At 40.2% G+C, this 26,500-nt stretch overlaps 2 protein-coding genes and 1 long non-coding RNA gene across 3 annotated transcripts in view; 2 read left to right on the forward strand and 1 right to left on the reverse strand.

The window, feature by feature from the left end:
• LOC135564304 (disks large-associated protein 2-like) overlaps nt 1-7,364 on the forward strand; it is a 54,927-nt gene extending 47,563 nt beyond the window's left edge. The window contains exons 3-5 of the mRNA XM_065008867.1: nt 1,198-1,375; nt 2,511-2,730; nt 6,536-7,364. Of these exons, the coding sequence (XP_064864939.1) occupies nt 1,198-1,375; nt 2,511-2,730; nt 6,536-7,332 (1,195 nt within the window). The 3' untranslated portion in view covers nt 7,333-7,364. The remainder of the gene's footprint in view (nt 1-1,197; nt 1,376-2,510; nt 2,731-6,535) is intronic.
• Nucleotides 617-26,500, reverse strand: part of LOC135564305 (uncharacterized) — a 61,515-nt gene continuing 35,631 nt past the window's right edge. Inside the window, exons 2-3 of the long non-coding RNA XR_010460887.1 lie at nt 2,637-2,743; nt 617-1,494 (exon numbers count right to left, since the gene is read on the reverse strand). This is a non-coding gene — a long non-coding RNA (uncharacterized LOC135564305). The remainder of the gene's footprint in view (nt 1,495-2,636; nt 2,744-26,500) is intronic.
• The window catches only part of rps7 (ribosomal protein S7), a 192,412-nt gene continuing 184,502 nt past the window's right edge, over nt 18,591-26,500 (forward strand). Inside the window, exon 1 of the mRNA XM_065008869.1 lies at nt 18,591-18,601. The gene's annotated coding sequence lies outside the window, so the exon portion shown is untranslated. The remainder of the gene's footprint in view (nt 18,602-26,500) is intronic.

A 26,500-nucleotide genomic window follows, 5' to 3' on the forward strand; every position in this document is an offset into this window, starting at 1 on the left:
ATAAGTGAAGACCGGATTTACATTGAGAATAGTCTGACAGATGAAAATAAGATCACTTGATGAGAGAACAGCGTGTGCAGCCTGAGGCAAGGATTACGGCGCGCCATTTTTCTGCAAATCGCAAATGGTCAACAGCCTGTAGTCGCATCATGCAGCCCAGATATGTTTTGATTTCTAAGACATTCTAAGGGGTGTATCATTAACAACCACATTTGACAAAAACCTCTAAATCTAGTGTATAGGATGTGTTTCAAATGATCACTTTTAAGCTCCACATAGCCATTTCATATGCATATTCGCTCTGGAATGGGAAAAATATCCTTTCTATTTTATTCAGCTAAGTTAAATGACATTCTTCTTACTATAAAAGGTCATTGTCCTTCCAAAAAGTATTCAGACCCTTTGACTTTTCCCACATTTTGTTGTTACAGCCTTATTCTAAAATTGATTCAATGGATTTTTTTCCTCACCAATCTACATACTTTGCATTATGGGGTATTGTGTGTAGATTGATGAGGGAAAAAACAATTTGATCAATTTTAGAATAAGGCTATAACGTAACAATATGGAAAAAGTCAAGGGGTCTGAATACTTTCCGAATGCACTGTATATAAATAAGTTGTTTTTGATTTTTAATTCATTTTCAAAAAAATGTATACCTGTTTTCGCTTTGTCATTATGGGGTATTGTGTGTAGATTGCTGAGTAAAGGTTTTTATTTAATCCATTTTAGAATAAGTTTGTAACGTAACAAAATGTCGAAACATCCTCTGTAAAATAGTGGCACGGGACTTGTATCTTGTCTGCTAAGTGAACAAGCCTACAACCAATGTATGGTGCTTTGCCAGATAAGAAACAGTAGGCCAACTCATATTCTGAAATACATTTTCTTAATATGATCATGTTTAGAATAAATAAGAGATTTATTGCGATGATATATATTGCATTTATTCATGATACTTTTTTGAATGTAGATGTTCCAAAGGCGCACATCAGCGGCTTGTACAATATGTGTGGAGGCCTGGAGATGCTAAACGTGTTTGTTAATTAACAGTCAATTATCGTGAGACCGGCAGTCTTTTGCATGACTATAACCGGTTGACAAAATTTCATGACCACCACAGCCCTGTGTCTGACTCACAATGCCTCTCATATTTGTCTATCCACTCTCTCTCTCTGTCTCTCTCTCTCTGTACAGTCAGAGCTACCACTTGCAAACCACCCGAGACATGATGCGGCCCCATCCCAGTGTCACCCTGGACCCAGCCACCAACTACCCCCAACACCATATACCCCTCGGCCCTCAGTTCCGATCCCGGAACCAGAGCTACATGCGCGCGGTTAGCACCCTCAGTCAGGCAAGCTGCGTCAGCCAGGTGAGTCCCACGCAGGCCCCTCACAGGGGGAACACCAGGAGCCCTGGAGGAGTAGGAGGATTGAGAGATACTGTAGATGCCACCATGTTGGTAGAGTGGGTGGAACCTTCTGTTGTTTGCTAAAGGGGTGGCAAAAATAATATAGTTATTTACAGAAATACATTAGTCACAACCTGATCCCCCCCACCCACTCCATGAGATGTTTAGCCGTTATAGTCTGCAGGATTAGGTTTTATTGATAGGTTGAGTTGTCATTGGTAATGCTTATTTACAATGAATCCTATTTTGTCTATGTTCAGTGCACATCTTCAGAACTACGCGTGTGAAGTCCATAGATTTGCTATTGGTGACGTTGCATAAACAAGCAGTACCATACTGTACAGATCTGTTCACTTGAATATTTATTCCATTACAAGTTCAAGTTAGCCATTAAGTAAGTTCATGCACACTACTAGAAGTTGTGTTGAACTGCTCAGTCGGTCTAGACAATGTTTTATATTTGAACAGCAGGAGTTATACTATAAAGCATGCTTTTTGTCCGTTGCAGCTGAATATTAGGTACAAGATACAATGATTTGATACATCCTTTGCAGTCATTTTTATTACATAGTAGCAGGCTTTTATGCACTGCATAATATAGACTAGATGGATTTGAATACACGTTTGGCACAATATCTCAACCAACCTTGGTGCTATTAAAAAAAAAATCACCTCACACAGATGACGTTAGTACGGCTTCCCGCCTGCCGTTATATTGGGTGCATTGCGATGGACATATATATATATATTCGCTACATTGAAATTCCGTTAACCGCATGTCGTTTTTCTACTGCGTTGCACCGTCATCTCTGCCTTTGAATAGGTTCTTGAAAGGACACCTGCTTTCCCCTTTGTCACAGTAGTAACGTATGTACGTCTGTGACGATGACCTGCAGTGGAATAGTACGTCTTGAAACGGTATACCAAAATGATGCATTGTTTTTGTTGTTTTTCATTTGCTGGTTCTATCTGCTTGTTTATTCTTTCCCATGCTAACACTCCTTCATATTTACTGTGCTAAAGGGGAAGAGTCAAAGTGAGAAAGAGAAAGGAAGAGGAAAAATTAAGGACTGCTATTCCTGTTTTTGTCTCTCAGGTGAGTGAGACTGAGGTCAATGGCCAGTTTGAGTCAGTTTGCGAGTCCGTTTTTAGCGAAGTAGAATCCCAGGCCATGGAGGCCTTGGACCTGCCTGGCTCGTTCCGCACTCGAAGCCACAGTTACCTGCGTGCAATTCAGGCTGGGTATTCCCAAGACGACGACTGCTTGCCTTCAATGACATCCTCCACTGTCACTTCAACTCTCAGATCCACAACAGGTAACAGTACGACCTCAAAAGAAAAATGAGAGAAGGCTTAGAAAACATACTCCTCATACATTCTATAACATGCGTACATACCTACATATGTACAGTGGGGGGTACCCTTGAGCTTTAAGAGATGCTGGGTTGAATGATTCCGGTCGTTTCCTTTTGGCTACTGTCACTGTTGTGTGTCTCTTGTTTGTCTTGCCTCTGCATATCCTGAGTGTTCTGAGGGATTTGCTTGCAAGCGTGTTGCTTTGCACAGTCCATATACATCATTACCCTTAGCTTTAGCTTTCTGATTCGCTTTCTGATTCGTCACGTGTGGCGGTGGCAAAGCTGGACCCGGAGTAGAGGATGGGAAGGGGGACTCATTCAAACCAGCCCAATGAGAAGTTAAACCCATGACACACGACAGTCACACTCACAGCACTTGGCATGTGTAAGAGAAACAGGCCTTGTGTATTGAGCATGATAATCTCATTGATATATGTGTCGTGTGTAGAGAGTGTGAGTCGGGTAGGGAAGGGTTAAGTGTGAAACAGAACAGTGGTTGGAGGAGGGCTGTAAAGACCTCTAGAGAGTATTAGGAAGGCTCATAGTCTGCTCGAGAGGTCTTCGGTTTCCCCCATCCATGCTTTGTTTGACCAGTTCGTTACACTAGCGTCTCTCTTGGCTTATAAGCCCACAGAACACAAGACATCAAAAATGTGTAACCGACATACGGTAAGTCAACAAACTCAGATAGGGTACTGGTTGCACAAAGGAACTTACTAGTAAAGTCAATTCAGAGTGCATAATATATATTACGTTATTCTATATTGTTGTATTGTGTTGCATAAAACCACATTTGGAGATATTCTATAAATTAAGCTTTCATTTGGAATAGTGATCATTTTTGATGTAGCCAGATCAGAAGATAATATTCAATGGTCTTTCATCAGGTAGTCTGGCAATCATGTGTTTCAGGGAGATTGATCAGTTGACCTGAAGTTTGACACGGTTCGAAGAGGTTTCGACTACAGTAGCGCTCTCGCAAAAGAAATGTCAAAAGCTACTTTACTCTGTAGGGCCAACGTATTAAGACACTTTCTCATTGTCCTAAATCTCACATTTAGATTGACCTCTTAGGTGAAAACATCTGTCGGTGTGCTGTTGAGCAAGGCACTTAACCCTAATTGCTCCTGTAAGTGTGTCTGCTAAATTACGAAAATGTCAATGTAGAATAATGTAAACATCGTCTTAGTAATTGTGAGGATACCAAGTCGATTTGTTGCAGTATTTGCTGTGTTTTGATATTAAACATTCAGGGATTTGAAGGTTTTGTGCAACATTTTACACACAATGTCATCGTCAAAAGCATCAACATATCTGGTTCTTTGTGCAAACAGAACCACTGCTGCCTCGAACCTAATTGATCTAGTGCATTTGGTGTATGCCTGGAAGAGTAAAGCTATGAACCCTATTGAAATACTATCATTTCATATGACGTTTTTTCATCTGACAATATTATGACCGGGATTTTTTTTTTTTAAATCAACACATTTTATAAAATCAATTGTATTAGACCTCTGCATTTGTTTGTTTTCTGTTGGTTTACCTGTTTTCTTGTACAATCTGGAGTTTTTTTGTTTGTTTATCTTGTCATGCTCAATTGGGTTGCACAGTCAGAATCCCCTCAGCCTACGATGTGACTGAAGTACTGAGGATCAAGGAAGTCCTCCAATCCCACCGTCTTACCTGCTGAACTCCTTTCACCCAATAAGCTCTCTGGTCAAATTGTCTGCTTCACAATTGGCTCACTAAATTGGCTCTCAAATGGGTGTCGGTTACTCCCAGCGTTTTCTGTATATATTTGTGTTTTTTAATGAGTAGTTCTCTAGGACTTTTTTCTCTCCAAATACAGTCACATCCGACTGGGCTATGGAACAGGATATGTTAGTGATCCTCAGGGAAATAATTGGCTGTGACCTGATGCCTCCATCTCAAGCCATATTGCAAATATTTTTGACATGGTATCGACCATTTGGTGTCATTTTTGAGGGAATAGTGGCCTTGAAATGAAGTGAATGATCCACAGTATTTGACTGGCCATGCCACTGACTTATACAATTCGAAAATGAGATCTGAATTCTAAATCGCTTACCAACCAAAACGCAAGAATGTCAAGGCTAGCGGGGGCCCTTGAGTGGGGAAGGGATCCTATGATGCCCCATTGGGATGAAGAGCAACACCCCCTCCCAATCTGACCAGCCATGCATCTCTGGAAGGATAACCAGGGGGACAGAACAGCTGGATGCCTGTCACAGGTATTTTAATGACAACACGCATACATATATCTAGCTATATATATATATATATATGTGTGTTTTTTTGCACTGCCTTCTCAGCAATAGATAAAAAATGACCACTTTGATAGAACAGCAGGATAGAAAAATCTGATTTAAACACAATGAGAAACCAACAGGGGTCCGAACAACTCACAAAACTCAGAGGCCTTGAATTCCTTGTTCATATGCATTAATATTCAAGAAGTATACTGTATATGTGATGATGGTGCCTCACTGGCTTTTGCGAGTTGTTTGAAGTGTCTCTATTTTCAAGTGCGCTAAAAGCGACTCATTGGTGGAACTATATGATAAAGCTGTACTTTCCAGTCTAACACATAGTGTGTTCGTACCTCAGCCATGAAATAGCACTGAATGTTATCACATTGTCACTGTCAACAGTCAAAATGTGAGAGCATTTGTCATAGTAGTCTTGTGGGTTTTTTTCTTCCTATGAAAGTCAACCTCTTTAAAGGCCACATGTGGCTGGGTTGACCCTTGGCGTGGAAGTTATCAGCTGTCTTTGACTGTGGGATTGCAGCCCCTCCCTGGTGCAGCCCTGTAGGGGGGGGGGATTTACCCGCCACTGGGAACTCCACATGGTCCAATCAACCTCATGGTGAGGGACCTGATATGTTCAATAGGGTTCATAACTGCTTCTCGGCCCAATGACTTGAGTTGTGATTTTTCATTGCCTTTTCATCTTTTCTGTTGCACAAAAAAAAAAGGAAAAGGAAACAATCGGAAAACACTTAAGAATTCTTTTGGGGAGAGAACCATGCTTTGATTTAATTCAGAGAATGGTATTTTCATTTGAAACTGATTGGTAATGATGGCTTATGCTAGGAACCAACGGGGTTCCGCTTCCCATGGTGCAGTGCAGTGAAAAGATGGAAAGACTGTGGAGGGTTGATGTTCATTCAGATGAGTGAGAAGGCAGTGTAAAAACACCATGAAAAGCCTGCAGTATGTGAGTCAAAATGCATCGCTCAAGTGGCTCAGTGTACCTGGCTGAATAATTCCTTTCCGTATTTTAGTATGCCAGATAGAGCTGTGTTAGAGAGCATTCTAATTATGGAGACCACTTCAGTGTCTGAAGAGCACCTCTTCATTAAGTTTTACATGGTCTCTTTTTCGAGTTTCAACAATCACAAATGCATCTGATAAAGGGATCACAAATGCATAATTTGATAAAAGGGTGATCATATTTGCAGGGGATTGATGATCAACAAATCATTTAGCTGTTCACCCCTTTCTCTATATTCTCAATGCAACCAGTCAAAATCCTTGTTCCAACGATATTTTATTTTATCTGATATATCCATTGGAATGATAGGGTAGTTGTGGTATTTTACTCACATACTGTATTCATATTGTAGGTATATGTATGCACACTCTAGGTTGGAACATTTGGGCGTCACAGTTACATAACACTCCAGCTGTTCCCTCCCTTTGAATCTCCCTCTATTTGCATATTCAAATTTGTCTTCCAGAGGGATATGATGTGCTGGAAGGCACTTCTTTGCTAAACGAGGACATGATAGAAGACGACGACGGGGCCAGCTCCTCGGCCTATGTGGAGTTGGAACGTCTGGAGAGGGAGAACGCTGTAGCTCGCAGCCAGCACAGCACAAGCTCCACTGTAACAGCCATCTCTGTCCCCCTGACTTCACCACCTGCCTACCAGATCCCTGCTGCCCCCTCCATTGCCGCCCCCGATCCCCCCATACCTCAGGCCATCCAGGCCTTTAAAGAGTCTGCCAACATGGTGGCCGCCTTCAACATGCAGTGGAAAGAAGAGATTTCGGCCATGCGCTACGAACTGGCCGAGCTGCGCAGGGACGTGTGCGGCGAGCTCAAGACCTTCAACAGCAACTTCTTCAATTTCACCCAGTGCTACAACATGTGGACGCTGTGCCGTGAGAGCGCCAGTGACGTCTCAACACAGACCGGGGACCGGGTGTCTGTGGGCATCCAGGCTGGCACCAGCGGGCTCATCAGGCAGAACACAGAGGACAAGTCTGTCATGTGCCAGCCGGAACCAGCTGCTTTTAGCATTACAGACCTGATGGACCCTCCCCGCATTGAGATAGCTGGGGACTCAACGCCAGAGGAGGGAGCAAGCAGCCCTGCTAGCTCCCAGCCATCGGACAATTCCACAACGTGGGACAACAAGAAGCAGAAGACCCGCAAGCGCTCTTTGGGCGGTGGCCGCAGGAGTGCCAGTCTGGAACTGTGGAGTAGGAAGTACACCAGTGGGCCCATGTCATACCTGTCAATGTCATTCTAATCATTCCCATACCACCCAAATGAAACAAAACACATGGGTTTCCCCTTGATAACAACCCCTAGAGAACCAGAGCCGGAGCCAAAAACCCATTTACTTATGTAGAGATCTACAGGGACTTCAGAAAATATTCATAACCCTTGACTTATTCCACATTTTGTTGTGTTACAGCCTGAATTCAAAATGTATTAAACAGATTTTATTTCACACAATGAAAATGTATTGAAAATTCAATACAGAAATATCTCATTTACATAAGTAATCACACCCCTAAGTCAATAGTTTGTGGAAGCACCTTTGGCGGCTTCAACTTTTAGTTGTCTCGACTATGTTTGTATCAGCTTTGCTGATTCTTCCTTTCAGATTTCCTCAAGCTCTGTTTAGTTAGATGGGGAGCGACGGTGAACAGCAATCTTCAAGATTTTCCACAGCTTTTCAATGGGCTTTGGCTAGGCAGCTCACAAACTTTCACATTCTTGTTCTGAAGCCATTCCAGCGTTGCTTTGGCTGTATGCTTGGGGACATTTAAGGTCAATTGCACTCTGAAGCAGGTTCTCATCGAGGATTTGCTTGTATTTCACTCCATTAATTGTTCCTTCTATCCTTAGCCGTCTCCCAGTCCCTGCCTCTGAAAAGCATCCACATAGTGCTTTGCATTCAGGCCAAAGAGTTCCATTTTTGTCTCATCAGACCACAGAATCGTTTGCCTTATGATCTCAGAGTCTTTCACGTGCCTTTTTGCAAACTTCAACTGTCATGTGCCTTTTTCTCAGGAGTGGCTTCCGTCTAGCCACTCCCATAAAGCCCAGATTGGTGAACTACTGTAAAGACTGTTGTCCTTCTGGCAGGTTCTCCTATCTCAGCCAAGGAACTCTGTAGTTCTGTCAGAGTGGTCATTGGGTTCTTGGTCACCTCGTCCTTCTTGCCCGGTTGCTCAGTTTGGTCGGACGGCCAGCTCTAGGCTGGGTCTGGGTAGTTCCATATTTTTTTCCCATATTCAGTTTCCCAATGATGGAGAACACTGTGCTCTTGAAAACTTTCAACAAATTGTTTTCTACCCTTCCCCAGATATATGCCTCATCACAGATCTCGGCGATCTATGGACAGTTCTTTGGACTTCATGGTATAGTTTCTGCTCTGACATGCACTGTCAACTGTGGGACCTTAAATAGACAGGTTAGTTTCTTTCTAAATGTCCAAATTATTTCATTGGCCACATGTGGACTCCAATCAAGTTGTAGTGACATCTCAAGGATGATCAAACGAAATTGTATGCACCTGAGCTCAATTTAGTGTTATATATACATTTCAATACATTTGCAAAAATGTCTAAAAACGTGTTCACTTTGTAATTATGGAGTATTGTGTGTAGATGGGTGAGAAAAAATATCTATTTCATCCATTTTGAATTCAGGCTGTAACACAACAAAATGCGGAATATCAAGGGGTATGAATTCTTTCTGAAGACACTGTAGATTTTGAACTATTGAACATTGAACTAATCAATAATAAGGGACCAGTACAGCAATTATAATGGGATGTGTTGAATACTTTGGAATGTCTTGTTCCATAAGCACCACAGAGTGACTTTCAGCACCCCCCCTTCCATCCCTAACTAGGCTACTGTGTATCAAATATATATTTTAAATAGTTTCTTACTGTATGTAATCTCTCGTGGACAGACTACGTCAACTTAAATGGTACTGTAGATATGTCATGATACAATGTGATGCATGACGAGCAGCATTAGTTCTGGTGCTTTGGACAAATCACGATTTTGCAGGTATTAGCATCTTTCGAATTTCGGGAAAGTGGAGGGGACTTTTGTCCCATAGACTTGCCCTTAACTTGCAAAGACAGAGGGTTGAGCACTTTGTTCTGGTTCCAATCTCTTCTCTTAACACATATAGACCCAGAACTTAATTGAGAATCTGACCAATTACTTAAGACTTTAGTTTTGTGTTAACTGAGTTTATACTTTTTGTAACACTTAGTCACCAATTTGACTGTTCAATAGGTGAGGAAGATGTTGCTCAAGCCACCATAAATAGAAGTGACAGTGAATGTGCGCTCTCAACTGTCTTATCTTGTTGGTAAGGTAGCCTATAGAATGTTGCCACTCCATGAAGTGTGGTATAAAATCATTGATACCATTAAGACTAATTGAATGCACTAAATGGCAATTTGGGGGGAAATGTAATATATATGAATTGAAAATAACAGCCCCGTTTCTTTCCAGTCTCCCTCCTCTAATCCTAGGTCCTATCCCGTCCCTTTGCTTACACCAATCATATCCTTTCAGATCTGAGAAAAACTAGGAAATAGGAGCTGGGTAAAGGGGCTAAGAACCTTTATGAAACCGGGCAACAGATAACAGAGATAAAAGACAATGCAAATTTGCATACAACTAAATTTGAGAAAGAAAACTGTCATGAAACTTAAATCCTAGAATTGTTTGTATTAACTGAGTCCATGAAATTCCAGTGATTTAGTGGCTTGTTTCCCAACCTTCTTCATTCCAGTTTCTTCTCATGTAGAAACCGAAAACACCATTTCATATTGAAATTATACTGTGAGCAACTTTTTAAATCCCAATTTTTTGTATGATTAAATCAAAAGGAAAAAATTGAATATTTATAAATAGTTAGATTAAAAGTAAATTGAATCAATAACCATTCCCTAATCATTCCCTGTATCATCATACAAATGTATATTTTTCTGTTCATTTTTGGGTAGTTAGTTAATGAAAATGAAAGCCGTAAATCGGATTGTGTTTGGAGTTAAAGTAAACAAATAGAACATGCCAAAGCTGTATACAACTTTAGTTTTAGTGGAGAATAATATAAACAATCATATTTAAATGATTCTCAGAATTTGCAACAAAATAAGAGATAATGATAATTTAAGTCAGTTATAGTACTGTATAATATCTCACATAGATTATACAATTACACTTAAAAAAGTTTTAGTTTCATTGAAAAATATTTCTTGATTTGACTTCTTAACATTTTAAGTTGCAAGGTAACTCCTACATTTTAGTTACCCAGTTACCTTAAAATGCTTTAGAGTTATGTTAACTCAATATTAGTTGCATTGTTACTAACTAGTATTTTTAAGTGTGGTTTACCCCATATTTATCTAAAATTAACTCTCAAAATGAATGAACATAAATCTTACAATTTAATTCCAGTGTCCAACAAAGAAAAACTATAAATAGTCAGGGTTTGGCAATATCTTAGTGCCAATGTATAAGCTTAAGTTCATTCAAGCACAAGCTATGTTACATGTTTAAACTCCATATGGTTTTGGAAATGTAATATTTTTATATAGACTGAAAATGATGGCATATATTCCAAGTTTATCTAATTCATTGTGACCATTCTGTTTTCTTACATTATCCCAATATGAGGGGTTAACACAAGCTAAGCTCGAAACTCTCCTACATGGTTCTAAATCAAACCATTTTCCCTCATGTTGTTTCATTCATTACTCAAATGCAATCACTGTCCTGTGTGTTATATGTCACAAACATCTCATAGATAGTTCTCGTCTATAAGACAATCAGAGGGCATAGTCCCCTACCGCTGCCTCAATGTTTCCAGAGGCACAAGGTAGTATTGTACCCCTCAATGTACTAACACCGCCTTTACTAGCTCTATGGAAACCTTAAAAGGTTGAGTCCCCAATTATCTTCATTTGAGTGTTCCTAAAAAAATAAGCATTTGAACAAGTCAAATGGTACCCCGAACTGCTCATCTCCTTCATCGTCACATCATACCAACATGGCGTACCAAAGTCACGGCTGGGACCCATGGAAATGGGGCCCACCTGAAACAGCTCCAAGTTCCACAACGCACCCTCCAGAACAGGATGTTATACCCTCCAGAACAGGATGTTATACCCTCCAGGACAGGATGTTATACCCTCCAGACCATAATGTTACAGAGGCATGTGCGAATCACAACTCTTAACTTAAATTGCTCAAATACTTTCTACGGATGAGATGGTTCAACATAAAGACCTCTTCCTTTTTGGGGGGTGGGGGGGTGCAGGACCAAAATACATTACTTGAGAAACAAGTGGCACTTTGGAAAGAAGACATTGACACGAAGTGTACCACAAAAAGAAAGATGAAAAGAAAACAGGCACAAAAATTCTGACCTGGCAGTTACATTATTTCCCCACCTGGTTACTGTAACTCAATGGGCCCAAGTTATTTCGCCTTGCAGTGGATTGGTTTTTGCTCTCGACATGTGTTACAGTACCATATCACCAAATGGACATATATAGGACAGTTTGGCTGAAGGAGTTCTACTGTAACTATAAAAATATATATATATATATATATATTTGCAATACAGGAATACCACTTTTGTTGTTATAGATCCAGATTTCCAAAACAAAAAAAGGATATTGAATGTTCTCTGAATGTGTCCCCCATACTTAAAACAGCTACTGTACCAGTTGGCTGACATTTCCAGCCGTTTCAGAGGAAAAAATAAGAATGTGAGAGCATCACACAAATCAACCGTTTGAATTTAAATATATTAATTTATTTCAATAAAAAAAATATATAACAGAATGGTCTAAGAAACACTGACATTCACATTTTCCTCTTTTCACTTGGAATGACAAAGAGGAGCGAATGCATCCTTCCCAGCCCGGGGAGAATTAATTTATATAAAGGTGCTTAATCTATGATGGGGCAGGTGAATTATTGATGTCTCAGAACTACATTCATTCATTCTATGCAAGTCCTTTTGTCATTTTCCGTTGTATCGTTTCAGGCTATGTTCCGTTTTTGTAGTTGTTATTAGGTCTTTAGGTTTGTTCCCCTCATGCAAGTCTTTTAACACTGTAAAGTACAAATGGATTGAGCAGAGACATTCATGGTGGAGAATATGTTGCATGAAACTCAGGCAATGCTATTCATTTAGTTGCTTCTTTAAGATCTTGTCACACAAATGTTTTTTTCATTTATTATCATTGTCAACTATTGATATAAAGGCATATCAGTTAGCTAGAAAGATGTAAAACATGCTTCACAATTATTGCATTACGTAGTCAGAAATGACAACATTACCCCCAGAACAACTTGAAATGTAGCAATATGCTGAGGATAATATTTATATTTGGTCAGAAGAACATTGGGAAAAGAAATATACGTCGATTACAAAAAGTAAAAATAAAAAAAGTAAAAATATGTTGGTAGAGGCATGGCTTACAAATGTTGTTTGTATCATGTATCACCGTTAACTCTTTTGAGTAATGGGACCATATTAATTATACTGTATGTCAAATCTGGTTTATGTATTTCCAGGTTCATGTTGATAATTATTTAATGGACCCCTGAGATGTTTTCTTTTGACGTCTTATTGCTATACAGAGATCTGACACAAATACTGTGCTGCCCATCTTGGAGTCCACGGGTTTGGATTGGAATCTGATCGTAGTTCAATTTTTTAAAATGATCAAATAGACTGTAACACTGCTTGAATACAAATTCATTTTCTACCCATCAAGAGATTTCCTCTCCTGTATTTACGTTTTTTTTTTTAAAGAAAACAAACACATTGCTTTAAGTATAATATAACGAGCAAAAGCTTTAATGGCACTTTCAAAGGTCCTCTTAATGTTTGAGTCTTTATTACAGCCTAGTACATTTGGCAGGTAACCAACCTGGTCAGAGCATTTCGTATTATTCTGTGCTTAAATCCGAGACACTCCTTTTTGTACGATATGTTACATTTCTTATGGTATGCATTAATTAGAATTCGTATTATATGGTACAAATTATAGTTAGGTGGTTAACGCTAGCTAGCTGACTAACATTAGCTAGGCTAGGGTTAGGAGTTAGATTTAATGTTAGGTTTACATTTAGGTTAAAGGATTACGGTTAGAGTTAGGGGAAGGTTTAGCTAACATGCTAAGTAGTTGAAAAGTAGATTTGAAAAAAAAGTAGTAACTAGTTGAAAAGTTGCTAAATTGCTAAAGTTTTCCATGATGAGATTCGAACTCGTAAAGTTTGGGTTGCTAGACGTTCGCCTTATACGCCCGACTAAACCACCATACTTTCATTTCTGCCTTAAGTAAACGATCTATCTTATGTAACCATACCAAACGTAACATATCATACTAATTTCAGTGTCCCAGATTGATGTTTTCTATGAGACCAGGCTGAGGCAACAGGTTCATCATGTTTTATTTAAATGTTGAAAGGGTTTGAGGTATCATAAATATACTAGTCCAAGTTTCATTCCTATTTGCTATGGGTTGACCACTGCTAATTAAAGATATTGCTTTTTATAATTATATATCATTGGTTGTATTTAATTTGAGATAATACTTACAGTATACAGTGCATTCAGAAAGTATTCAGACCACTTCCCTTTTTCCAAATGTTCTTACGTTACAGCCTTATTCTAAAATAGATTAAATACTTTTTTTCTCTCTTCAATCTACACCCAATACCCCATAATGCCAAAGTGAAAACGGGTTTTTAGACATTTTTGCAAACGTATTAAAAGTAAAAAACAGAAATACCTTATTTACCTATCTATTCAGATCCTTTGCTATGAGACTTGAAATTGAGCTCAGGTGCATTCTGTTTCCATTGGTCATCCTTGAGATGTTTCTACGACTTGATTGGAGTCCACATGTTGTAAATTCAATTGATTGGACATGATTTGGCAAGGCACACACCTGTCTATATAAGGTCCCACAGTTGACAGTTCGTGTCAGATCAAAAACTAAGCCATGAGGTCGAAGGAATTGTCTGTAGAGCTCCAAGACAGAATTGTTTTGAGGCACAGATCTGGGGAAGGGTACCAAAAATGTCTGCAGCAGTGAAGGTCCCCAATATCACAGTGGCCTCCATTTTTAAATGGAAGAAGTTTGGAACCACCAAGACTCTTCTTAGAGCTGGCCGCCCGGCCAAATGGAGCAATCGGAGGAGAAGGGCCTTGGTCAGGGTGGTAAACAAGAACCCGATGGCCACTCTGACAGAGCTCAAGAGTTCTTCTGTGGAGATGGGAGAAACTTCCAGAAGGACAACCATCTCTGCAGCACTCCACCAATCAGGCCTTTATGGTAGAGTGGCCAGACAGAAACCTCTCCTCAGTGAAAGGCAAATAACAGTCCACTTGGAGTTTGCCAAAAGGCACTGAAAAGACTTGCAGACCATGAGAAACAAGATTCTCTGGTCTGATGAAACCAAGATTGAACTCTTTGGCCTGAATGCAAAGTGTCACGTCTGGAGGAAACCTGGCACCATACCTACGAAGCCTGGTGGTGGCAGCCTCATGCAGTGGGGATTTCTTTCAGCAACAGGGACTGGGAGAGTTCAAGGGAAAGGGAAAGATAAACGGAGCAAAGTGCAGAGAGATCCTTGATCTGCTCCAGAGAGGATCACCTTCCAACAGGACAACGACCCTAAGCACACAGCCAATACAATGCTGGAGTGGCTTCAGGACAAGTCTCTGAATGTCCTTGAGTGGCCCAGCCAGAGCCCGGACTTGAACCCGATCTAACATCTCTGGAGAGACCTGAAAATAGCTGTGAAGCGACACTCTCCATCCAACCTGACAGAGCTTGAGAGGATCTGCAGAGAAGAATGGGAGAACCTCCCCAAATACAGGTGTGCCAAGCCTGTAGCGTCATACCCAAGAAGACTTGAGGTTGTAATCGCTGCCAAAGGTGCTTCAACAAAATACTGACTAAAGGGTCTGATTACTTATGTAAATGTGATATATATATATTTTTTTAATGTAATACCATTGCAAAAATAGAAAATATATATTTTTTGCTTTCTCATTATAGGGTATTGTGCGTAGATTGATGAGGGGGAAAAACAATTGAATACATTTTCGAATAAGGCTGTAATGTAACAAAATGTGGAGGTGTCTGAATACTTTCCGAATGCACTGTATATTATTTATTTTGTCTTTTTTTTTCTAATTCTGATCTTTAATTGTGAATTTTCTGTTATATTTGCCTTTAGTTTTTTTTTCATAAATCAATCCAAAAAAAATGATGACACGATTTTTGATGATCTTGAAGATGTTTTAAATGGTTGTGTAGTATATTCACAATTTCTATGGGGATCATAGCTTTACAATGGGCAATCAAAATATCTCATTTGTTTTTACTGAAGAAAGAGTCAAAAGTCATTGCAAATGTTAAAGTTAATTTCTTTGTGTAAAGGTCCAACTAAGTATACGATGAATTCATAAAGCACATCTCATAAAATGTCAATGATCCAGGAAACGGCACACAACAGTTACCATAATCCACACACAGCATGGGCCAGGCAAAGTATCTATTTCTTTGATCCTCTCTCTATGTTATATATTTGTACTAAGCTATCACCTTTTTTTTTAAATTATAGGAACCCGTAGCTTAGCTGGGGGGCGTAGAGCGTACGGTAGGTCTGGTAGGGCACCATTTTCTTATACTTTTTTTCTATGTTAATATATTTGTTTACACCATTTTTGTCCCACCTTTTAATGTAAAAATCATTACTCTCCAACTCTTTGTCAGTAATGTCATCATATTGCTTTTCACAAATTTGATTACGTTTCAATTTAAAAAATAAACAATATATTATTTTTCTGCTTTTCCAAAGTTACAAATTAATTTACTAATGTCACTACTAATCAAATCAAGTCAAAGTGTATTTGTCAAACCTTACCGTGAAGTGCTTACTTACAAGCCATTAACCAACAATGCAGTTCAAGAAATGGAGTTAAGTAAATATTTACTAAATATTTATAAACTACAGTAAAATATAAAATAAAAAAGACAAAATTAAATAACATTAACGACGATATATACAGGGGGTACCGGTACCGAGTCAATGTGCGAGGGTACAGGTTAGTCTAGGTAATTTGTACATGTACGTAGGGGTAAAGTGACTATGCATAGATAATAAACAGCGAGTAGCAGCAGTGTAAAAACAAAGGTGGGGAGGGTGTCAATGTAAATAGTCCAGGTGGCCATTTGATTCATTGTTCAGCAGTTTTATGGCTTGGGGGTAGAAGCTGTTAAGCAGCCTTTTGGACCAAGACTTGGTGCTCCGGTACCGCTTGCCATGCGATAGCAGAGAGAACAGTCTATGACTTAGGTGACTGAAGTCTTTGACTATTTTTGGGGGTTTTGGGCCTTCCTATTAAATCGCCTAGTATATGGGTCATGGCAGGAAGCTTGGTCCCAGTGATGTACTGGGCTGTACTCACTACCCTCTGTAGTGCCTTACGGTCGGATGTTGAGCAGTTGCATACCAGGCGGTGATGCAACCGGTCAAGACCGTGGTGCAGCTGTAGAACTTTTTGAGGATCTGGGCAACCATGCCAAATCTTTTCAGTCTCCTGAGGGGGGAAAGGTGTTGTCGTGCCCTCTTCACAACTTTCTTGGTGTGTTTGGACCATGATAGTTTGTTGGTGATGTGGACACCAAGGAACATAACTCTCGACCCGCTCCACTACAGCCCCTTAGATGTGAATGGGGGCGTGTTCGGCCCTCCTTTTCCTGTAGTCCATGATCATCTCCTTTGTCTTGCTCATGTTGAGCTGTAGTCAATGAACAGCAGTCTCACGTAGGTGTTCCTTTTGTCCAGGTGGGAAAGGGCAGTGTGGAGTGCGATTGAGATTGTGTCATCTGTGGATCTGTTGTGGCGGTATGCGAATTGGAGTGGGTCTAGGTTTTCCCGGATGATGGTGTTGATGTGAGCCATGATCAGCCTTTCAAAGCACTTCATGGCTACCGGCGTGAGTGCTACGGGGTGGTAGTCATTTAGGCAGGTTATCTTCGCTTTCTTCGGCACATGGGACTATGGTGTTCTGCTTGAAACATGTACGTTTTACAGACTTGGTCAGGGAGAGGTTTAAAATGTCAGTGAAGACACTTGCTAGTTGGTCCGCGCATGCTCTGAGTACACGTCCTCGTAATCCTTCTGACCCTCGGCCTTGTGAATGTTGACCTGTTTAAAGGTCTTGCTCACATCAGCTCCGGAGAGAGTGATCCCACAGTCGTCCCGAACAGCTGGTGCTCTCATGCATGCTTCTGTGTTGCTTGCCTCGAAGCGAGCATTAAAGGCATTTAGCTAGTCTGTTAGGCTGGGTTTCCCTTTGTAGTTCATAATAGTTTGCAAGCTCTGACACATCCGACGAGCTTCAGAGCCAGTATAGTAGGATTCAATCTTAGTCCTGTATTGACGCTTTGTCTGTTTGATGGTTCGTCTTAAGGCATAGCAGGATTTCTAATAAGCATCCGGATTTGTGTCCCGATTCTTGGAAGCGGCAGCTCGAGCCTTTAGCTCGGTGCAGATGTTGCCTGTAATCCATGGCTTCTGGTTGGGATTTGTACGTACTGTCACTGTGGGGACGACATCGTTGATGCATTTATTGATGAAGCCGGTGACTGAGGTGGTATACTCCTCAATGTCATTGGATGAATCGCGGGAACATATTCCAGTCTGTGCTAGCAAAACAGTCCTGTAGTGTGTAATCCACGTCATCTGAACACTTCCCTATTGAGCGAGTCACTGGTACTTCCTGCTTTAGTTTTTGCTTGTAAGCAGGAATCAGGAGGATAGAATTATTGTCATTCGTGTGAAGATAGAATTATGAATTATTTGCCAAATGGAGGGCTTGGGAGAGCTTTGTATGCGTCTGTAACGGTTCTCATGTGGTGAAGGAGAGTCGGACCAAAATTCAGCGTGTAGATTGCGATCCATGTTTAATGAACAAACGTAACACGAATCTAAATACAAAACTACAAAACAATAAACGTAATGAAAACCGAAACAGCCTATACTAGTGTAAACTAACACAGAGACAGGAACAAGGACACTAAGGACAATCACCCACGAAACACTCAAAGAATATGGCTGCCTAAATATGGTTCCCAATCAGAGACAACGATACACACCTGCCTCTGATTGAGAACCACTCCAGACAGCCATAGACTTTGCTAGATAACCCCACTAAGCCACACACCCAACACCCCACAAAACCCCAAGACAAAACACACCACAATAAACCCATGTCACACCCTGGCCTGACCAAATAAATGAAGAAACACAAAATACTTCGACCAGGGCGTGACAGCGTCTCTGTGAGTTTTTTAAAACTCTGGTTGCACATGTGACATGCTGGTAGAAATGAGGTAATCAGATTTAAGTTTGCCTGCATTAAAGTCCCCGGCCACTAGGAGCCCCGCTTCTGGATGAGAATTGTCTTGTTTGCTCATGGCCTTATACAGCTCGTTGATTGAGGTCTTGGTGCCAGCATCGGTTTGTGGTGGTAAACGGGCGGCTACGAAAAATATTGATAACTTTATTGGCAGATAGTGTGGTCAACAGCTTATCATGAGGTACCTCAGGCGAGCAGTACCTCAATACTTCCTTAGTATTAGACATTGTGCACCAGCTGTTATTGACAAATGGACACACACCACCACCCCTCGTCTTACCGGAAGTAGCAGTTCTGTCCTGCTGATGCACGGAAAACCCAGCCAACTGTATATTATCCGTGTCGTCGTTCAGCCACGACTCTGTGAAACATAAGATATTACAGTTTTGATAGTCTCGAACGGAGCTTATCTATTTTATTCTCCAGTTATTGCACGTTAACCAATATAACGGATGGTAGAGGCGGGTTAGCCACCGCCGACTAATTCTCACAAGGTCTCCGCCCCCTGTACCTCCATCTTTTCTTCACGCGAATGATGGGGATTTGGGGCCTAGTCTCAGAGAAACAGTATATCCTTCGTGTCGGACTCATTAAAGAAAAAATCTTTGTTCAGTTCGAGGTAGGTAATCGCTTTTCTGATATCCAGAAGCTTTTTTCAGTTACAAGAGACTGAAGCAGCAACATTTTGTACAAAATAAGTTACGGACAATGTTGAAAAACACACAAAATAGCACAGTTGGTTAGTGTTGACACAAATACTATTTTATTTTACTTAAATATTTTTTCTATTACATGGTGCCTGCATGGTACCTTTTTATAAGATACAAAACCTAAACTATCATTGCATTTGAGTTGTCTTACACACATCGTTTTCACATTCAAAACATACTTGAGATGTGCATGTAACGCAGAAAAAGTCCCTACATTTTTTATTATAGTTTTCATACAATAGCCACACATTTTGCTTTCATTTGTTTGTTATTAAGCATTAAGCATGTCCTTAATTGTTTATTGTACCTTTTATTATTATTATTATTACTGCTACTACTACCACTATTGGTACCAATCGAGTTTGACTTTGCATTAGAATTAACATTAGCATTGTTAGCTTTCTTATTAACATCATAGTATTGGCATTTGTGTTTTACCTGAATCTCTTCTTGATTCAATCAATATTTATTTCAGTTTTCCTAAATGTTTTTATTTTATTGAATGAAAAGTGTCTTCGTAAGTAAGTAGCCTTGAGAGCCGGAACGACTCGTAGGCGCAAGAGCCTATATCCTGTTTCTTTAGCACGAGGCAGCTTATGTACAAGTACACTGCCCGGACAGGGCGCTAGTCTATCGCAAGGCCATTTTATGAAAAGCAAGTAATCAAATCCTGCTGCTGATCCGCAGCAAGGCAGACAAGTGACAAATCTTTGTTGCCACCAGATAGGATTAAACACAGTACTACATATCCCTTACAAGTATGCCTACACCATTCCTGGTATTTTTTTAGGTGTACACCAAGGTCATTATAGTCATCTAAAACTGAAACTAAAACTAAAAAAGAATCATAATAAATAAATAATTTAAGAAACCCGTTTGAAAAATGAAAACTATAATGAAACTATTGTCTTTGTTTCCAAAACTAAATAAAAAAAAGAGCATCATAAATTATGTTCAGTTTTAGTGTTTCCCTTAACATTGGGCAAAAATCTAATGAGGTTTTGAAGTTTTTTTTCAAAAGTATTTTCAAGCTTCCAGAATATTGTGATGTTTCAAACAGGCCTAACTCATGCATCACTGTGACTAGCTACAGTATCTAGTCTAGACAGACAGGTTACCTCGCACAATGTAACAATGTTCCAGCCAATGAGATATGTGTGTATATATGTATATATGTATATATACATATATATATATATAGTTTTTTTAACCTTTATTTAACTAGGCAATAGAGACTGCAACATTGTAACTGTCCCATTATGGCGTCTATAACCTCGTCCCCAAACACGAATTGCTGGCGCATAGAGCCTGTTAACAGTGTGGGACTGTTAGGGACTAGGGCTGTTATGGTGACTGTATCACCGCCACACCGGCGGTCACGAGTCATGAAAGCGGTCAAATTCCAAGTGCATAGATGACATGTATTTTTTCCCCTTGCCCCTGTTTTGAGACAGGTGCATGATAATAGTCCATAATAAATCAAAACCAATTTCACACATATATTACTTAGTATATGTAAAGACAAGATGAAATCAACAACAGTCTGATGGGTGACAATATTATCCTATCACTTGTGAATGTTATATTATCCCTTGTGAATGATGCCCATTTTTTTCAAATCATAGTCACACACCTCATGTAGCCTAGCCCATAGGCCTATATGTTTGGGTAAGGGTTGTAATCACAACTAAAGGTTGGCCAAATAACTTCTTAAAATGAATCACATGAATATTCTTTACAATGGGTATAGAGCCTAACTGGCATACAGTGCATTCGGAAAGTTTTCAGACCTCTTGACTTTTTCCACATTTTGTTACACTACAGCCTTATTCTAAAACGGATGAAATAAATGTTTTTTTTCTCATCAATTTACACACAATACCTCGTAATGAAAAAGCAAAAACAGGTTTACCTTATTGACATATGTATTTAGACCCTTTGCTATGAGACTCAAAATAAATTGAGCTCAGGTGCATCCTGTTTCCATTGACCATACTTAGATGTTTACAACATGATCGTAGTCCACCTGTGGTAAATTCTATTGTTTGGACATGATTTGGAAAGGCACACACCTGTCTATATAAGGTCCCACAGTTGACAGTGCACGTCAGAGCAAAAACCAAACCATGAGGTCAAAGGAATTGTCCGTAGAGCTCTGAGACAGGATTGTGTCGAGGCGCAGATCTGGGGAAGGGTACCAAAAAATGTCTGCAGTATTGAAGGTCCCCAAGAACACAGTGGCCTCCATTATTCTTAAATGGAAGCCACTAAGACTCTTCCTAGAGCTGGCCGCCCGGCCAAACTGGGCAATCAGGGGAGAAAGGCCTTGTGCAGGGAGGTGACCAAGAACCCGATGGTCACTCTGACAGAGCTCCAGAGTTCCTCTGTGGAGATGGGAGAACCTTCCAGAAGGACAACCATCTGTGCAGCACTCCTCCAATAAGGCCTTTATGGTAGAGTGGCCAGACGTAAGCCAATCCTCAGTAACAGGCACATGACAGCCCGCTTGCAGTTTGCCGAAAGGCACCTAAAGAGGTCTCAGACCATGAGAAACAAGATTCTCTGGTCTGATGAAATTAATGCAAAGTGTCACGTCTGGAGGAAACCTGGCACTATCCCTACGGTGAAGTATGGAGGTGGCATAATCATGCTGTTTTTCAGTGGCAGGGACTGGGAGACTAGTCAGGATCAAGGGAAATATGAACGGAGCAAAGTACAGAGAAATCCTTGATGATAATCTGCTCTCAAGACCTGCTCATAGGACCTCTGAATGTCCTTGAGTGGCCCAGCCAGAGCCTAGACTTGAACCCGACTTGAACCCGATCGAACATCTCTGGAGAGACCTGAAAATAGCTGTGCAGCGACACTCCCCACCCAACTTGACAGAGTTTGAGAGGATCTGCAGAGACGAATGGGAGAAACTCCCCAAATACAGGGGTGCCAAGCTTGTAGCGTCATACCCAAGAAGACTCGAGGCTGTAATCTCTGCCAGCGGTGCTTCAACAAAGTACTGATTAAAGGGTCTGAATATATGTAAATGTGGTATTTCAGTGTTTATATTTAATACATGTGCAAACATTTCAAAAACACTGTTTTTGCTTTGTCGTTAAGGGGTAGTGTGTGTAAATTGATGAATATTTTTTAAATGTATTATTATTTTAGAATAAGGCTTACAAAATGTGGAAAAAGCCCAGTGGTCTGAATACTTTCCCAAATCCACTATACACATCTTTATTGAACACCTTAGCCGGTGATGTCACAACCTGTTATGCTTGTTGCCCTAGCGTCAACATCCCAGCCGGACACAAAAAAGTAGCTAGCGAGATGGAGAACACAGAGGTTATTTTTAATGAGGACATTTTGCAAGTGGCTAGTTCTATCTATCTTCACTAAAAGCGCTGCAAAGGTTTTGCTTGTAAACTTTGGTTTCAAATCGTAACGTTCTGAGAAAGAGTTTGATATTTCAGGATTGGCCCGCATACCCAAACTCGTGATTTGTTGGAAGAGTTGTCTGTCAGAATTTTCCAAAATGTCCAAGAGAATCCAACATCCTCCCCAACTATTGCTGTTGCTCTATTGTAGGTGTGGAATTTCCAAGACTACTAGCTATCACTAGCTAACGGGGAAAAATAGAACCTACAACACATACATTGTAAGGGTTTTCCTGTGGTGAAGTATAGGCGGACCAAAACGCAGCGTGGTTATATTGATTCATGTTTAATAAAAACAGATAAACATGAACACTACAAAACAATAAACGTGGAAAACCAAAAACAGTCCTATCTGGTGCAAACACAGAGACAGGAACAATCACCCACAAACACACAGTGAAACCCAGGCTACCTAAGTATGATTCTCAATCAGAGACAACTAATGACACCTGCCTCTGATTGAGAACCATACTAGGCCGAAACATAGAATTACCCCAAAACATAGAAAAACAAACAGACTGCCCACCCAATTCACGCCCTGACCATACTAAATAATGACAAAACAAAGGAAATAAAGGTCAGAACGTGACATACATGGCTACTAGCCTCCCATGCATTAGCTTCCTAACACTGAAACTAAATCATATATATCAAACTCAAACTGAATAAAAACAAATAAATCAAGTTGGAAAACGAACTAAAACGTGTAACTGAATAAAAAATCATAGAAATAAAAACTAATATAGAAACAAAACTATAATAACCTTGGTGTACATTCATTACAGATTGGAAAATGTGTTTTCATTTCAACACTTTATAACGTCTGCAAAGCGAACTAGCTACTGTGTGAACATTGTTGTAAACCTGAAGCTTTGTTGGTGATGCAAAGCAAATTATCACTTTTGCCTGCATCTTTATACTGTTCTTAAACATTGTTTTTGAATTTGCATTCACTTTACACTGCTACTGACTGCTACCTAGAACTTGATAGAACAGAAGATATGAATCTACAAGTGACACAGAGAAGTGGATAATCTGAAAAGTATCCACAGCGCAGTACTACAGTGCAGAAGCAAAGATTAGGGAGGTTTTCTCAAGTACATTGTCCATTGTTGAAACACTTATCCAGGCCATTGATTTGGTTTGTTGTTATTTACCATATATGAATGGTTAGTCCACTTTGCATCCATGGGGGCATCACCACTGTATGTATATATGTATGTGACTATGGAAAACATGGTTGTTTTTCTTCATTCAACTGAAAGAGGACCCAAATCACCAGATCTTTGGCTCAGAAAACCGACAGTAGTGGAGTCAGCTGGACCATAACGGACTGTTGTCATCCTCGAACCTGTCCTCTATCGAGTGTGTCCTCTATCCAACCATCTATCCATCTTTCCCTCCGTCCATTCATTAATCCACTCCATTCACTTTGGCAAAGCACTTATCATATGCAGTACAATTAGCATACAGTCTAATATACACTCTTAGAAAAAAGGGTTCCAAATGGGTTTTTCGGCTGTCCCCATAAGAAACCCTTTTTTTGGTTCCAGGTAGCTCTTTTGGGTTCCATGTAGAACCCTATGTGGAAAGGATTCTATGTTCTCCTATGGTGACCCTTTAGGTTCTAGATAGGATCTTTTTTTTCTGAGTGTACCATTAGTTGAATTTCTGTAGTATTCATTTGACACTTTTTTGTAAGAAAAGCAATACTTTCCTGCTCTTTTGGCCTTTTTATTTTGTGAAGGTTAGGAACAAATAACATGTATTGTATTGTGTATGTAGGTCTGTGCAGTGTTTTCTTATTCACCATTTCTCTCATCTGAATTGGTCCCATTAATTCAGCATGATGAATACCCATAGCCCACTGCTCGTGCTCGAGCTGCTGCCCCCCCCATGCTCATGTTGCTTGTCAGTCATCCCATAACATTACACCAGAACCATCCTGACCTTAGAAAGATAACCTTCCCTCCAGCCTTACCGCCAGTCATAGTTCCACGGCTATGGCAGGGGACTGCCAATGGCTCGAATGGAGGGAGGTGAATGGACCACCAGGAAACAAAAAGGTCTGAGAGTTCCTCTGGACAGAGAAAAGGGGTCAAAGGCAGACTGACCAATCAGAATATGCTAGACAGAACAAATACAAGATATTGTATAATATACCATGTAGCTAATCTGTAACTATTTACTAGTGTCATTTCACTTTGCACTGGTACACTAACTATAGACACGCCTGTAGACAATGACTTAATTCAATCTCGAATTAATTGCAACGGTGTAGTTAAAACTAGCTACTGTAATTACACATAGAAATTGAAATCGATCAACATTTTATCCTTGCCACTTGATGTTATGTAATAAGGAATCAACGGTCATGGGAAATGAAAAACACAATTTCCCCCACAAGAAAATGGTAGATTTACTGTAAATGTTTCATGACCTTTTTCCCCCAAAATGTAAACCTTTCAGCTAAGTTAATATGAGGCACTGTTCAGTAGGCATCACAGAATGTGTTGACCATGTTGTGGTAGCTGCCCCTGGGAGTATGAGACTGACTGACTGACCGACCGACGGATAGATGAATAGACAGATAGAGAAATGAGATCCTTTGTTGCGACTTCCAGGGTACCTTTCTGTGGTGTAAATGAGCTACTCGGTCTCTGTCCTCGCAGGCCCGCTTTGTCTGATTTGCTCTATCGCCTTGCTGTCTGATCCTCATGGCCCCCTCTAGATCGAAACACAACTGCAACTTCTTGACAGATCTCGTTCCAATTCAATTTCATGTTAATGTGGTGTTTGCCTGGTGGACAAGTTAATTGAATGTTTCATTTATATGTCTGTCTTCCTTCTCTTTATTTGTCCTCCCTCTGACATATTCTTCTGTTGTTTAGTCCACCCCATTTGTAATCGTCATTATAAGTTGTTGTTTTTGTACACATCTATTTAGTCCCGCTTCTTCTTTTATATTTTATTTGCTCATTCTCATTTAACTTTTTGTAGATGCCTCATTACCTATAATCTACTTCTTGAGTTTATTTGTATATTTACTCATGTATTTATTTGTATCTGATTTGATTTATTTCATTTTTTTATTTTATTTGAACCTTTATTTAACCAGGCAAGTCAGTTAAGAACCAATTCTTATTTACAATGACAGCCTACCAGGGAACAGTGGGTTAGCTGCCTTGTTCAGGGGCAGAACGACATATTTTTTACCTTGTCAGCTCAGGGATTCGATCCAGCAACCTTTCGGCGACATGGCCCAATGCTCAAACCACTTGGCCACCTGCCGCCCCTGATTTATGTTAATTAGCCTGCCTCATCTCTTGTGTTTACTTTCTCATGTTTGCCTATTTGTCTATGTGGTGCGCATCAGGGCATAGTTTTATGTACTACAAGATTATTAGATGATACCGCATGTTTTCTCTCCGCTGTGTAATCATGACTGTTCAGCACAGTCTAATACCTGTGGTTCCACCAGTCATAACTGAAAACCATCTCTGACACTGCTGTGTGAATGCTCTTGTTGTGGATGGGAACACAGCAAACGTTGAAAACGGTGGACCATCCCAGCACTGTAATGTCCACGTCTTTGTTCGTCGTTGATTGACCAAATATCACGATCAATTAGAAGAAATGTATGTGTATATCATGTGAAATGTGTCTGCGACTCTCGCTTGACTGTGATCCTGATACCAGTGTTGGCCTGAGGCATGGTAGGTACTGTTATAGTCAGATGAACTATATGTGGAGGAGTCTCTCCTGTCCCTCCATTTCCCTTACTAACTTGTGTTGCCTACTATTTTCAGGTATCCAGTTTCGCCTCCCTTCTTCCTGCAGT

Source organism: Oncorhynchus nerka, linkage group LG24 (genome assembly GCF_034236695.1).
Source record: "Oncorhynchus nerka isolate Pitt River linkage group LG24, Oner_Uvic_2.0, whole genome shotgun sequence".
Lineage (NCBI taxonomy): Eukaryota > Metazoa > Chordata > Actinopteri > Salmoniformes > Salmonidae > Oncorhynchus > Oncorhynchus nerka.